This window comes from Perca fluviatilis, chromosome 13 (assembly GCF_010015445.1).
Source record: "Perca fluviatilis chromosome 13, GENO_Pfluv_1.0, whole genome shotgun sequence".
Classification (NCBI taxonomy): Eukaryota; Metazoa; Chordata; class Actinopteri; order Perciformes; family Percidae; genus Perca; species Perca fluviatilis.
This window is the reverse complement of record NC_053124.1, coordinates 1,060,445-1,076,559: the sequence shown is the minus strand read 5'-3', so window position 1 is coordinate 1,076,559 and position 16,115 is coordinate 1,060,445. Positions and strand designations below refer to the sequence as shown.

The following is a 16,115-nucleotide window of genomic DNA, read 5'->3' as shown; positions in this document are numbered from 1 at the left end:
ATGGATGATTAAGTTAGATGTCGTGCTATTATCGTGGTAAGCTAGTTTGATTTTTCAGTAGACATACTGTACAGAGTTTTAATTACGTTTGAACTGATTCCAAACTTTGGACACTTTCTGTCGTTTTCTCCAGCCTGTTTCTTCTCTTAGCCCCTCGCTATTTACGCTCTAGCAAGTGTCGCCAGCAGCAGACTGAGCCTCGTCTGTGCGACAGTAATAATGCTCCGTGCGGAAACACCGTCCGTCAGCGATACAACGTTGGTAACACTGATTTAACGAAGCTTCGAGGCATTCATTTTGCATCGAGGACTTTTTGTAATCGAATTATTCGAGTTATTCAAGGAATCGTTTCAGCCCTAGCGTAGTTTCTGTCTCCCCCATGAGGAATTCTAAGTAATGACAACAACACTGTCGGCGCGTCCACGTGATACAAGCCTTCCGTGATTGCGCACCGCCCACCCTCCTCCACGCAGCTGCTACTAGCCAAGGAGGACACGGAGGATTAAAAAAACATGATGGACTCTTCAGAAGAGGTCATTATCTTCACTGGAGTTTCTGTGAGTGAAAGTCACCGGACGCCACAATCTTCTGAACATAGTCCTACTGAGAAATCCAGAGAGAGTTGTGTGGAGCTGATAGTCTTAATTAGCTTTGTAGCAACTCATTTGGCAATGGCTTGAATGTAACGGACGTTCATTAATATCAAAAAGTTACGCACTAAATCTTTAAGGGATAAGCTTTCAGCCTTATAGAGTTTTCAGTTTCAAAACTAGTATTAGTTTTTGTCAATTGTTAGAGCTATTTTAGGGATTATTAATTTTGTTTTGGCCTAACCACTCAGCAGTGATGGAAGAAGTATTCAGATCCTTTACTTAAGTAAAAACACCACACTGTTAAAATACTCAGTTACAAGTAAAAGTCCTGCAGTGAAAATATAAAAGTAAAAGTATGTAAGTATCATCAGGACAATGTACTAATAATAAAGTAATAAAAGTAAAAGTACTCAAAGCAGAACAATCCTCCCATTGTAGAAAGTGTAAAAGATCCAACCAGTTGTGTGTTTAATGGTCTAATCATCTCAGCTGGACTTGTAGTAACATCAGATTTTATAAACTATGTGTTTTGTGTGCAGATATCTTAATGTGTAAAATAACTAGTAACTAAAGCTGTAACAGATGAATGTAGTGGAGTAAAAAGTACAATATTTCTCTCTGAAATGTCGCGGAGTAAAAGTAGAAAGTTGCATGAAAAGAAAAGACTCAATTAAAGTACAAGTACCTCAAAATCATACTTAAGTACGGTACTTGAGTAAATGTACTTAGTTACATTCCACCACTTACCACGCAGTAGTGAGTGATATATATATATATATATACCTGGTTGATGCAAGGAGCAGTGAACATTTTTTTAACAAAATCGGAGTGATATGCTAATTTAATTTAATTATTTCTTTTTTTAAACACCACAGTTGTGCCAAAACAATCAATGGACGCAATGGAATTTTGGCACATTTAGTTAAAAAAAAAACTGAAAATCTGATTCCCCGAATTTGTTTGTTTGGTCTTGTAAGTATTTCTCCTCATTGTAAATTATGATTAACAACTTATTTTATTGATATCCACAATGTTACTCAACACCTTTCCTAAATAATTCCATGTACCATGGAACTAGGGCTGCTACATTTATCAATTTACAACAATTATAATATTTCATTTTCATTGTCGATTAATCTGTTGATTATTTTCTCATATGATAAAAAATTTCAGAAAATGGTAAAAACTTTGTTTATATAGTCCAAGATGACGTCCTCAAATGTCTTGTTTTGTCCAGAACTCAAAGATATTCAGTTTTCTGTCACAGAAGAGAGAAGAAACTAGAAATGTTTCACATTTAAGAACTGGAATCAGAGAGTTTTTACTTTTTTTCATGAAAATGACTCAAACCAATTAATCGATTATCAAAATAGATGGTGATTATTTGAAAAGTTAACTAATCAATTTATCTTTGCAGCTCCAACTGGAACAAAACACCGTACAAAAGTTGCCAAATCTATCCAAAACTGCATCGAAAATGAACTATTTTAAACTGCTGAATCTTTTATCAGGTCTTTACCAAGTCTAATCATTAACTAGCCTGGTCCTACCAGACTCTAGTACATTTCATTAGTACAGAGAGTCTGGCCACTTTCCATTGACAAGTGGTAAGTTCCTTTTAGGAGGGTACTCTGTTGAAATTTAAAACTATTGGATCTGCTCAGGGCCACTCTGGATCTGCCAGAACCAATCGCTAACGTTTGGTCATGACATCGGCTTAGCATCGCTAGCATTTGCCTTAGCCACTCCTTCACCACTAACGGAGCGAGCTGGAAAATCAAACTTTTCCCGAACCATCATGGCCACCAACAAAACTCATTGATTAGAAACCATAAGGAAACTCCAAGGCACTCTCTTGTAGAAAAATTAAAAAGCCTTTATTTATGGCTTGGTCATCATTAACCTTTAAAAACTCAAACGCGTTTCGGCAAACAAGCCTTCGTTTGTTGACTCCCTGACGAAGGCTTGTTTGCCGAAACGCGTCAGAGTTTTTAAAGGTTTATGATGACCAAGCCATAAATTTGTTTCTAATTATGTTTATCCCATTCAAAGAGCACCTCAAGCTAACATTTTGAGTCCTGGAAGCGCTCCGTTACAGACATTTGATAAAACTCATTGATTGTTCTTGCTCGGGCTTTAACTTCTGGATATTCGGCAGCGTTGCAACAACGGACCGAATGGCTTCGCTTGCATCTTTCTCTGCCGCCATTACGGAACTACTCCCTCTGTTCGCTGATTGGACCGCCAAAAAACCCAAGAATATACCGCAAACCCAGACGGAATACTGAAGGAAAATGAAAATTGAGCGGAAGTACATAGGAGGGCGGAGCCAGGCTAATCATTAACTACAGCTAGCTACAGAATTTTAAGCATGGTGATCAGATGTTTCTTACTGAAACACGCCTTTCTTTGTATTACTAGGATTGTACTCAAGTATTTGGTTTGATTTAGTTTTGTTGGATTTCTGGGTGATTCTATAGGAATTATGGGATAGGATAAGCAAAAATAAGCCTTGGCTTTAACCTATTCCTTTTTCAGTTAGCTACAGTATGGTGGCAAATTGTTGGAAGTAAGTGTTTCTTTCATGTATGTTATACTATATATATATATACTATATTTTTTAAACATATTTCTGATTTAGAAATTTTGAAAACGGTTCAAATTCGACCCGGATCTCACTGGAACTGCATGTATTAGCAGTTATGTGGAATCTTACTTTTTCGGAGGAACCTGGCCCACGTTGACCCGGACACAGATGACCTTACGGGTTTGCATCCCCACTGAGCAGGAGGCATCGTCGCCCCGTGTTCGGCCCACAGACGTGTTGGTGGATGGGATGGAGGAGTCCTCTATGCACTGGCCCCATGGCCCGGTCTGCCAGTGGTACACAGTACAGGGATGGTCATTGCAGTTCCTCACCTCCTGCAGGGCGCTGATATTGGGACACTGGATTCCACCTGAGAAATAATTGAACACAGACCAGAGTCAATGTCTTAGCTGTACTACAGACGGAAACAGAAATGACATCTGCAGTAATACAGGAAGATGGAAAGCTTGTTGGAAACTTTTGGGCATTAAAGGGTATTCTAGAATCATGAAGACAAGGACATATCCAAGGCACGCACAAAAAGTCTGCAGTACTTGAGTCTTGTCTCTGTATCAAGGCCTGTCTGAGACATTCCTATTACCTCGCAATTGTCTGTGTCTTGTTGGTGATTTGACTCACACTCGTCTCTGTCTTGGCCTCATTTGAACATGTTCTTTACCCAGAGCGGCCCAATTTATAGTCAATCTTGATTCAATCTTGAAACTGCTTGGATTTATCCAAGACTTGATTTAAGTTATTTTGTCTACAGCCTTGTATTTAGCCTGCCAGAGCTTTATGACAACATTGTCCAAGGTGTTTTGGCCCAATTATTTTATCAGAGTATGGATCCTTGGATCTCTCATGAGCCAGAATCAATACCTAAGGAAGTCACTATAAAGAGAAGCAGAGGCTCAGGTTCCCACCGCATTGGTATATTTATTAGGTGGCCACAATGCTGCACCGAGTTTCAGAGTGAACTTTTACCTTTCAACAGATTTGTAAGGAGACTAGACTTAAGCAAAGAAACAACCAAACCATTGGTTACCATTTCCTATAAACAGTGTTTCTATGTGAATCTTTGATTTTTAGAGATGACTAGAAATGCTGCTAAGGCTAGGTAGAAACTAGTAAGCTGTGCTAATGCTAGCTGTGCCAACCGCACAAAACATTTTAGGTTGATTACCTTTAATAGGCAGAAATGACAAGGAGCACACAGTCAAGGAAACAAATCTCACTCTGCAGGGTGAGTTGCCAAGAAATCAAATAAAATGCCAACATACCAGTTGGACTGGCAGTTCTAGCCAAGATGGACTGGCATCCAGTGTCCAGTGTTTTTACATTCATTTTAAAGTTTTTCTACTTGTAGGCTAAATAAAGTTCTAAAGTGGGGATCACTTTATGTTGCATATTCTCTATCAATCATAGGTTTCTTATTTTAAAGTTTGTATCATTCACATTGCATTTGTTCATTTACTCAGAAGGGAACCGTCAGGGCCTAAGATATTCAAAACAAAAATAAGTTTGACAATCAACATCTAAAATGTTAAAAATCAACTCTGCCGATACAATTTTAGTGGAATGATAGAATGTGTAGGGTTAAATTAATCGTTGACCTATCAGAATTTTGCTAAATCTGCAGTTGCTGGGAAGATGTTATGTGTTAATTTACAAAGGGCTGAGCAATAGTTAGTTAATAATAAAGTAATTTCAAATGACAAATTGACCAATCATTTTCACTCTAAATGGGCATATTTGTTATCACTAACTTTAAGTCCTGTATGCTGTGGGGGACACAAATCACAAGCTAACAACGCCAATAAACTAGCCGTCTAGCCTGAAGGTTGGCGATGGAAGCCAAAATAATATTACAGCTTATGTAACTATTCATAATTATAATTTTTCTAAATAATAATACTAATAGCAATACATATATATTTAAAAGGCTGCTCTGCCAATCTAATAATATTATTTATTACCAATATTGATTGTTTGTGGTGGTGGTTTCTAAAATGCATTGATAACTGGTCACTGCCCAAAGTGTCTGTCACTAATGGTTACTTGGCCGTGAGCGCGGCATCATTATGTGTAGGCATAAAATGTAGTTGGTTTTGTGTGGTATGTTGGCGGTGTCACCATATTCAGCTGAAGTGCACACACGCTCTTGAGATGATGTGATTATTTGTATGAACGATAAGCATTTTGTTTAAAAAAATCTGCTGTTTTTTGTTTGGTGATAACTCTCACTCTCTCTGTGGTATTTGCTCGTTGCATTTCTAAGGCTAGACTAGCGTTTCAAAGCTGGAATTGTCATAACTAACTTTTGCTGTACTATAAGACAGAACACACTACGCTAGGCTGGATGTTTCCTTGTTTTTCCCTGACGAGTGAAGGGGGCCAGAGTGCCACGGTTTAAGAGTCACAGTTCGCTACTGCATTTCCTTCTTATTCATTGTTACCTCTTCCTAGAAGGTTGTTTTTGGTTCCATTTGTCTGTTTCTTTGTTTGTTTGTGGCTGTCAGCAGGATTACAGAAAAACTACCGGCCCAATTTCATGAACCTTGGTGGATGTTTGTAGCATGGGCCAAGGAAGAACCCATTACATTTTCAAGGGGATCTGAATCACAGGGTGGATACACAAATTATTTTTCTCTTTTGTCAACATTGCAGACATTTGTGCCGCATTCATGTGGTGTTGGAATAATCAGAAAATGAGTTCCTCGACTGGGGAACGTTGCACTGCGTTAACATGAGATAGGAAATGACTTGGCGGAGGTCTGCTCTCTCTCTGAGTGCCCTTCTAGTTATTAATGCATTGACTGTACCTCTTCTGTGTGAAGCACTTTAAGCTGCATTCAATGCATGAATTGTGCTATATAAATAACTTGTAGGCCTATTATTATTACAGCTTTCAAAATGAAAGGCATGAAACTGGCTATAGTACAGTACAAAGACAAAGAGAAAAAAACTTTCTAAAATAGCAAACTGAGCAGTGGCACACTCATAGAAATATAAAGCACCTGCTGTCTTGTGGGACTTTACTGAGGAGAATAATAACTGGGCAGTTAGTAAAAGAAATAGCTAACTTGGCTGGACAGAACAAGAGAACAAGCAGAAAATTAATAGTTAAAGTTAATAATAATACCAAGTACTGAGTATGTTGCTCGGAGTAAAAGTGATGCCTGTATTGTAGCTGACCAAAGACGGAAACAAAAAAATGAAGTGGAATTTGTACGTTAAAAACTGCATTATAAAAATAGTAACTTCCCTTTAAAGCACTTTGCACATATATCAGGTACTATTTCTCTCTTTGTGTGAGAAAACAAGTATATAAACCCAACCCTGCATTAAAGTACAGTATGCTTGGGTAAACAGGATAAATCTACAGCTATCATCAGCCATGATAAATTATTTTTATTTTCTCTATCAAAGCCCCAAAACAGTGAAGAATACAGGTTGACTAGCAGTAAAGTGTTGGCTATCCCATCCAAGTATTGATGCAGTGATATAGATTAGGTTTCAGCTTTGATTTTCCATGGACTTGTTGGAAAACAAACAAAGCTGAAGCAGCTTGACAGATAAATCAGAGGGTGTCTTTGATGGATTGAAAGAGATGAGATGACCCAGGGGGCAGAATGTCTCTGCAGAGCCAGAAGCCTGGACATGGACCCAGGTGGGGTGTGCACACCATGTGACCCTATTCACCCCTAAACCTTGTCATCTGCAGCAGCTATTGCATTGGAAAAAGAGAACCCCCGATGAGAACGCCAGCCATTAGCACCTCAGAAGGCACTGAATGTCATCTTCTACACAGAGATGGAGCATCTGAATTGGACATGAGAAAGAGCCTCACACAGAACATATGGCTGACCTCTGTGTAACAGCGCAGGGGTTATGTCTGCAGGGTCATGTATAAAAGATTAAACTGCACTTCATCAGAACAGTCATTTATCACACATGTAGCTCATTAACTCATAGAAGAACACAGCAGTATTGCTGTACTGGCTAATTAAATAGTTAATAAATATTTAAGTGCTACTAATCAAAGACAACCTGTATTTGAAAAATGCACAGCTCGAATGGCTGCAGATTTAAAATAGCTGGGGACTTAGTTATTATTTTTGCAGCACTTTAAACAATTCTTCTAAATATTATACTCTGTATCATCATCATTGTCTTGACATGTTATTTACTTTGTGGATAATTTATTCGAGCTATATTAAGCTCCTTTCAGCTGTAAATGTTATAACTGATGAATGATGGTCAAACTATGACATTAAGAGGCAGGGGCTAGTTGCATAAAACACCTTTAGTTAAGCTTTTCCTTAAAGTCAGAGTTAAGATTTCCTTAAAACAAAATTGGTTGCACAAAACACTCTTAAAACCTCTCCTTAAGGTTTTCCTTAAAACGTTCTACCCAACCGTTGCATAAAAGAGCTTAGCAACCAAAGTAAGTACAAAACCTTAAGATACCTCTGACTCCATCCTAACTGCAACATGGATATGCTTAACGATGGGCAATTGATTTTAGATTACTGACCTGCAGTCAATGTATGATTGGTTGGACCGTCTAGAGTTGGAACATTCTACTTTCCACAGCTGTGCTCTTCCCTTTGCAATTATTTATTGGTCTATGGTTTTAGTTTGGTATTATGCTACAGGATCTTTCCAGTCAATAAGAGGCGAGATCTTTCATGTCCACAGGTCAACGGCGTGCTGCGTCATTCCCCCGATTTTGCTGAACATCCTGGTGAAGTTCCGGTCGACACGAGGAGGGCGGGATAGCGACGCACTTTGGGACCCACATCAGGATTATAGTGCCGTTTGCAGGTAGGCTATCACAAGCGTGATTGCGAGCAAACATATGGTCTCCATGGAAACTCTAGAATTTTACTGCAGTAAAATCTCTTTCAATGCAGTAAATGCCTTAACGTTTTTCCTTATCTGAGGAAACCTTATAAGGTATTCTGTGCAAAACCCTTAAGAAAGTCCTTCAGATAAGGAGACCTTAAGCCTTAAGTGTCATCCCTAAGGAACGAAGTTAACCTGCCCCAGGTTTTGAAAAAGAATAAGCAATCACTGTAATTGCAAGAAACTACACAGTACCGGTGTACATACAAAAACATGAACCTTCAATGTGTCTTCATCGAGAAAGGCGGCAACAGACAGATTTTAATTGTTGTAAGGTGGGGTTCTTGCACTAATCCTCTCCACTCTACCACTCTTCTATCTTGTGACCAAGGCTTAATACTGAAGCCCTTTTTTAAGCCTGTCTCAGTTTGCTATAGCTGATGGCCAGGAGAGTTCTATTTGACTTCATGCTTCATTCAGCACACACCACATCAACCTTTCTATCTCCATGCTCTGTCGATTCCCATCCATCTAATGCTGCGGCAGTGTCTGCCTCCTTAATGCTCAGAAAGATAATTAACAAGTTGCAGCATGCATGGCGTTCCGGCATGGACATCCTCCTGAATCCATTCACATGGAAATGTATTATGTACAGTATGAGCCAGCTCCTTACTGCAACATGGATGCTGTGTTGGTGTGAATATGCCAAAGACAGCATGCCACGCAATGTGGACCAGAAGGCAACACAAATAGAGCTGTTGAAATAAAAGCAGGGACGTAAAAGATTAAATTCTGCTCTGCGGCCAAGCCAGACGCTAACCATATGTGCAGATCCATTTTTTCTCATAACGAGGTTTGGTGAGAATGGCTCAGTTCACACAGAGTGATTGGCAGCCTGGAGGGTTGAGCTTTAACCAGCCCCCCAGTAGTCTATATCCACGACGTTCCACTTCCAGGATTGCTCCGTTGCTGCTGGAAATTCCACCGGATTTCAATCTTTTCGGCCGGATGTCCGTTACCTTCCTCTTCCTTTGTGTTGGCGTTCTAACCTATGGTTAACTGCTCCTCAGATCTCTGCAGGGTTAATCCAGACAGCTAGCTAGACTATCTGTCCAATCTGAGTTTTCTGTTGCACGACTAAAACAACTTTTGAACGTACACACGTTCCACCAAAACAAGTTTCTTCCCAAGGCTATTTTGCTTAGCGCCGCCCAAGACGATTGTGATTGGTTTAAAGAAATGCCAATAAACCAGAGCAAGTTTTTCTCCCATCCCGGAATGCTGTGTGGACTAGTTCCCAAGGAACAGCACCCTTCACGCCAATTTCTTCGGGTGGCCACTGGCGTTATTGCAACAAAAAATTCCCCTTTAACCCAGATAGGATATTCCCTATAGGCCACCATTGTAAAGGAGATGCCTTTAAAATTGCTGCCAGGAAACCTCAAACTGCAAACAAGGTCGGTTATGACTCTTTCTATTCTGAAAAATTTGAATCCATGGATTTTTTGGATTTAAAAATCTTCCCTTTTAGCTGAGAAAAGCAATATATAAACCTGTGACATCACCACAATGTAATTTATATGGGCAGAGCGGAAACTCGCGGGCGGTGCCAGCGGGACAAACACTTCTGCGCATATTTAGTGGGCCGCATATCAAGGAAGTAAACCCGGAAGGTAAGAATTCTTTTTTTGCTGTATGCGCCGCTGAGCATCTCTCATAGGAATGAACGGGGCTCCGCCTGTATTCAAGTCTTATAATGCATCGATGGCTTTAACCCAGAGCCACTCGCATCAAGTATCATTCCAGAACCATTTAGATAGCCAATCCTCACCTAGCAACACTTAATGCCAAGGAATACTCAATTCTACTACTAGTGTGTAAGAGCTTGTTTTTCTATTCTAAAAGCACAGGGATTTTGCTGGGCCAGCAGATTGGAGGGAATAGATTACATCAAGGTAGACACATTTCTATATCGCTCTAGTTAAACATATGGAGACTATGTACTACATCAGCAAAAATCACTTGCTGTCGTCTAAGAACATCAAATATGTACCGAAGATTGGATTGACCAACGACAGCAGGGAAGGACCTTGAACAGAAAGCAAAGGCAAAATCCTTGTGAATTAAAAAGAGAAAGGGAAAAAACATATTATAGAATAAAGTTTGACAGTAATGATAAACACTGTGCCCTAAAGCTTGCAACAGTTCAGCAGGCTTGTTATCCTTCCAGTCACTTCTTACCCTGCATCACAGTAACCCATGCCACAACCTTTGCAGTCGCTGTAGAGGAACACACAGAATAATTCATTTTACTTTGACAGTTCACTTGTGGTATATAAGGAGGAGAGGCAAATGAAATTTGCAGCAAAAACTGGAGTTTAAAGACTTGTGCTACTAGCATTACTGTGGTATTAGACCAATACAGGTTTGTCAAGGCAGATACTGATTTGTGGACTTTGTGGATAGCTGGGTCAGGGTTAGGGTCCCCTGGTATATCTGTTCATATCAGATGACTGATTGCTAATTGATTAAAAGGTCCATATGAGTCACATATATTGGCAAACCCATACATCTGTCTGACTCTGCCCGTGTATCCTGCACTGCTTTGTTACCTTCTCCCGCGTTATAGGCGAGGATGGAGCGAGCTCTGGTCTGCTTGCCATCTGTGTTTTTTCCAGAGCAGGTGTGGGAGCACAGAGACCAGGGGGTCCAGGGGCTAAGGGCACAGTCCTTTGGGCAAGGCACCTCACAAATGGCCGGCATGGGCAGGATGGCATCACGGCACAGCTGCCTCTCCACATATTCCCCTGGATGGACACAAGCAAATTTAAGGTATTAAGAATAGAAAAGAGGTAGAAACAAAAGATACATGTGCTTCATATTCCCATTAATAAGTCAAGCAATGTGTGCAAATAAAAAATATATTTATTACAGCACATAATGCAATTGAGATGGGCTGTCCCATTCGAGTTGTATTTCCCCCCAAAAAACAGAACATATTCAAAGAGAACATAAAAATAATGAAAGAGCTGCTTATTGTGCACACTACAAAAAAACCAAAGCTAAATGTTCATGTCTTTATGAATGAATACTACTAAGGTTTACATGAGTGAACTGAACATGAGGGTGCACAGATTAGGACAGGGCACAGATTAGGACAGGGGAGTTTGTCAACTACATTGAGCAAAATCAATGTATCTGAGTGTGTTGGGTAATGTTTCACAGGGTCATGTCTGACAGTATAACAATACTGTATGAAATCAATTCAATTGTATTAATAGTATCAAATCATAACAAGAGTTATCTCAGGACACTTTACAGATAGAGTAGGTCTAGACCACACTATAATTTACAAAGACCCAACAATTCCAGTAATTCCTCCAAGAGCAAGCATTTAGTGCAACATATCATGAATGCTCATTGGGAAGAGGGTACACAGCGCTGTTTTCTAAGTTGCAGTACATAGCACATACGTTGGACATGTCAAAGGGTAGAAAAGCTTAAGCAACCTTTGACTGTATTGTGTCAGTCTAGTCTTAGATACTTTTTCAATGACTCCAGCCTTGACCTTTATGAATAATTTCCAAAGGATATATTCATAATATCACTTAACTGGACATTAATACTTCAACGTACTCCCCTCTGGCATACTTGACTAAATCAGATAAGGCAATTTTCAGTAGATTAAATGGATGTTTGAAAATGTAAAGGCAAGTAAATATTTAAAAAGATTTATAAAAAAAAAATGATTTTGTCATGTTGGAAAGTCACATTTTTTCTTACAGTAGTGCAAATTGCAGAGCTATGTTTAAAAGAATAGTTCAATATTTTGGGAAATATGCTCATTAGCTTTCTTTCCAAAGGTACGAGGAGAAAATGGATATCAATCTTATGTCTGTGTGCCAAAATGAGCTGGAGCATTGCTTAGTCTACCTTAGCATAAAGACTGGATAGGGACAGGGATGAACTGCTAGTCTGCCTCCGTCCAAAAGAGTCCAAAATACACTTACCAAAACCCCTAAAATGGTCTCAGGCCTAGTCTGTACAATGTAGAAAGGGAAAACTGAGTTTGGGGTTTGTTCGCCGTTATCTCCTTTGTGAGGCATCACAAATGGGGTGGCATTTCGTGCATTGTTCAAATGCCTAAATACAAACTTTGTTTGCATTTAACTCATAAGGACCTCTGTGGCTGTGTGAATTATGACTGCTGGTTAATTTTAAACATTGGGATTTTTAGTGTGAAAATGTCTTGCAAAGCACATTACCAGAAAACTCAGATATGGGTTGTTTTTAAAGGCAACCAGACACACCGTATTTTGTCTTTAGTTTTATCCAAGGTTGTAATTATGATGGTACCGAAGCTGAGAAACATCACTGTGATGACAAGACTTTGGCATGGTGTACGCAGTCACCGTGCCCAGACACAAATAGGACACACCTTGTTGTTTCTCTACAGAGCTGGAGGCACAGATCTATTGCTGAAACCTTGAAGGTTAAGCATGGGTTGCAGGACCTTTACGTCTATCAATAGAAATAGTCCGAAATGATTGCATACTGCTTTTCTTGTCAGGGATTTGTTTTTGGAGGGGTGGAGGTGCTGAGATGCTGATCTAGATCTGCAGGCTGTCCTCACTCTCATCCCATTCCAGCCCATCCTGTCACTGAAGGACCATATCTGTGAAAATCTCATTGTGAAGGACTGGAAGAATGGGGACCAGTGAGTCGAATGACACGTCTGGGACCCGGGGAAAAACAGATCCATTTTCATCAGAAGGAGACAACAAGAGATCAATAAGAGGCCAGTCAAGAGACTCTGAGGGATGCCACATGGCTGTGGGGGTGAGGTGGTGTTGGTGACGGGGGACATATGGAGCCTTGACTTCCATGTGATAGAAACTGAAGGAAATCACTAAAGTGTCGGAACGAAACTGATGACTTTCATGGGTCTTTTGTTAGTGGAGCAATGCATGAGTAGACTCTAGTTCTTTATAATTAAACACACCCTATGGTCTACACTCGACAACACTAGGGATGTGCATCTGAGGCCTGAGGGTCTGAGGCTCATGCGACGATTGGATACATTAAAAATACATATGGAGCAGGCGTCTGGGTAGCTCACCTGGTAGAGCATGCCCATATACAGAGGCTCAGTATCGACACAGCGGCCTCAGGTTCGGTTCCGACCTGCCTTCTCCTCGTTCCCCCCTCTTGCTCCCCTTTCATGTCTAAGCCGTCCTATCAAAAATAAAGGTCTTAAAATGCCAAAAAAAAATGTAAACAAAAACTTCCGATACAATCCGATTCCCCCTGCTATTGCAATACAGTGCAATTCAATGTGACACGATATGCGATTCAACATGATGCAAAAGAATATGATGCTGCGCGATTCAATATGGTACAGAGAATTTGATTTATAAATAAATCTATAAATAAAATTGAATTGAATTGAATTGAATTTGATTTCTTTGGTTCTTCCTGCCTGTAACCTGCATAGCGCTTTCACAAGATGGCAGAAACTTCACTTCCATTTAAGGCATATTCAAATCATTTTTAGTCCATGAAGAACAAATGTAATTATGATATATGGACAGAAATTATGTTAATATATGATAACAAATCAGAATCCTCTCTACTTTTATCTGACTTTGTTTCTAGAATTGTGACTTTTCCTTGAGTAATTTGTTATGAGAGTATTTGTGGGCTACTATACCCACCACTGCATATAGGCTGGCTCACCTTGTCTCAGGCTCATGCATTGCCAAAAATGGACCTTTTCTCAGTTGTCCTTATAATAAAGGGTTTCATTGGGGTTGGAACATCAATGACATCCCTCTCCTCTCTCTCTCGCCCCACGCAGGCAGGCAGAGTGAGATACCACGGTTATGGGAATCACCACTGATAGGTCATTTTGTCAAGCCTCTTGTAATGCAAGCCTATGCACAAATCGACAAAAACGTAATATGTGTGAACGTCTTTGTAACATTACAGCCTAAAGGTAGATTTATGGTCACTGTGGTGTTCCCGGTGCGTGGTGTGCGAGCCAGAAAATGACATCACCATGTCTTTCTTTTGCGAAGGCTCCGCAACTTGGCGCAGTGCGTGGTCGTGCACCTCTGAATTTTTGTAACTTGGCGCGTGCTGTACGTGAAATTTTCAACATGGTCAGCTGGGATGACTGGCCAAGCAATTTCGCCTGTACAAACATCTGTATGAGTCTTTTTTCCTGGAGGGTGTAGACAAACATGAGAGAGATCTTTGTCAAAGCTAAATAGAGTGGCATGGAAAGAGTGTTCGTAACATCAAAAGGCAGGCAGTAATTTCGACTTGGAGGTAAACGACAGTAACGTTAATAATTAGTTCACAAATGCAATGTTTGGTAGTATGTCAGTGTTTAACATGGATGCGTTTACTACTGTTGCCAGGCAGCCTGCTTTCCTTTACTTCAGCTCTCTACTTCTTCTCTACTATTTCTTGCTTATTCACAGATTATTTTGTACGTATGCTCTCTGGCGTTTTGGAGAACACTGCAACGGACAATGCGTTGAGCATAAACATCTCCATGCACGCTCGTAGTTTACACACAATCTACAGAGGCCCATCTCCAAAAAATAAATAAATAAATAAATAAATAAATTAGATCTAACCTAGTCAACACAATCTAATAAAGGAACAATAAGGACAATCAGACACCCAGCTAGGAGGGACTGTACAAAAGCACAATGCACACTGAACATGTTGAGTTTGGTCATCTTTGAGATAATTTTTGAGTCCATTCACCTCTTTGGTCCAGTATACATCTTACTCTGGACAGCCTGCCATACTGTATATTGTGGTGCATATTCATGGTTCCCAGAGGATGATACCTACATGTTAGTAGTGACCCAGTGATAATTCGTCTAACACCACCATCAAGTAAAATGTCCCAGTTGTACATTATACCAAAATTTAAGAATTTGTATATAATACATTTTCAATAATGGTAAGGCAAAAGAATGCATGGCTTTGACATAGGTGACCATGGTTTGCATCCTATCTGCCACCAACAGTCAGCGTTGGTTTATTTCAAACAGAGGGATCATCATTATACACGCATCACATGTAGTTGCTAGGCTACTGGAAAACAGCATTGACTAAAAAGAGCAAAACCTACATAGTGAATCCAAACAACACATTTATTAAAATATACATATAGTTTGATCCTAGTTGGCTCTTTGTTAGTTAAAACATGGTAAAATGTTGTCATTTATGATGGAGTTTAGGTGTCCTATAATCTTCCACATCAGCTGCTACAGTATGACATAAGCAGGTAAGATGCATTCCAGGAACAGGCTGAATTACTACCTCCCAGACAGAGTTACAAAATAATGCTTCACTTTTTGGTAAATGAAAGATTTTCAGTATAAATTAAAGTCAAATCAAAAGAGGCCTTGTTGTAAAGCAGGAAGGAAGCGTTTCAGAGAAAGCACCTTCCTTTTCTCCCGTCCCACATGGTGTTCAAAATCATTCTACTAAACTCACAGATCTGAGAAGCTGAAGTGATATGAGTTCGCCCTGAGCTCAGCAAGCAGTTGACGCGATCAAAGGGACAATTTTCTTTTCACCATTACATACATCAGACAAGTCAAACTGCTGTCTGAACCTCTGTTGATGGAAATGTACCAGACGGAGGCTGACATCTCCTCTATTCAATTCTGCCACATCCGGGGGAGATTGCATTCATGCAGTCAGAGGTAATGGGGAAGAAAGGCAAACTAAATCCAAGCTGACTGTGTGAATCTAATTTACCAATAAGTCTGATTCAACAGGGTTCCATAAAAGGAAGTCTACACCTCTTTAGAGTGCCTTTCAGAAGATAAAAGAAGAGCAAGGAAGAAAGAAAGATGAAGATGAGGTCACCTTGAAGAGTTTTTTTTTTATGACTGGGACTGAAACTACTTACCTGGATGTATTCACCAGTGATTTAATCCAGATAATAAAGAGTGCCCCAAGGAAAAGAGGGATGGACGAGAATAGGTATAAGATGGAATCATGAATATCTGAGGGTTGGCTAAAGGTTAAGTGATACTGTAGGATATATTCTTGTGACG

The 16,115-nt window shown here is 39.9% G+C and overlaps 1 protein-coding gene across 1 annotated transcript in view; it reads right to left on the bottom strand.

Annotated features, from left to right (window-relative positions):
* Nucleotides 1–16,115, bottom strand: part of thsd7aa (thrombospondin, type I, domain containing 7Aa) — a 247,220-nt gene that overhangs the window by 85,505 nt on the left and 145,600 nt on the right. The window contains exons 7-8 of the mRNA XM_039820834.1: nucleotides 10,641–10,835; nucleotides 3,310–3,550 (exon numbers count right to left, since the gene is read on the bottom strand). Coding sequence (XP_039676768.1) covers nucleotides 3,310–3,550; nucleotides 10,641–10,835 — 436 coding nt within the window. The remainder of the gene's footprint in view (nucleotides 1–3,309; nucleotides 3,551–10,640; nucleotides 10,836–16,115) is intronic.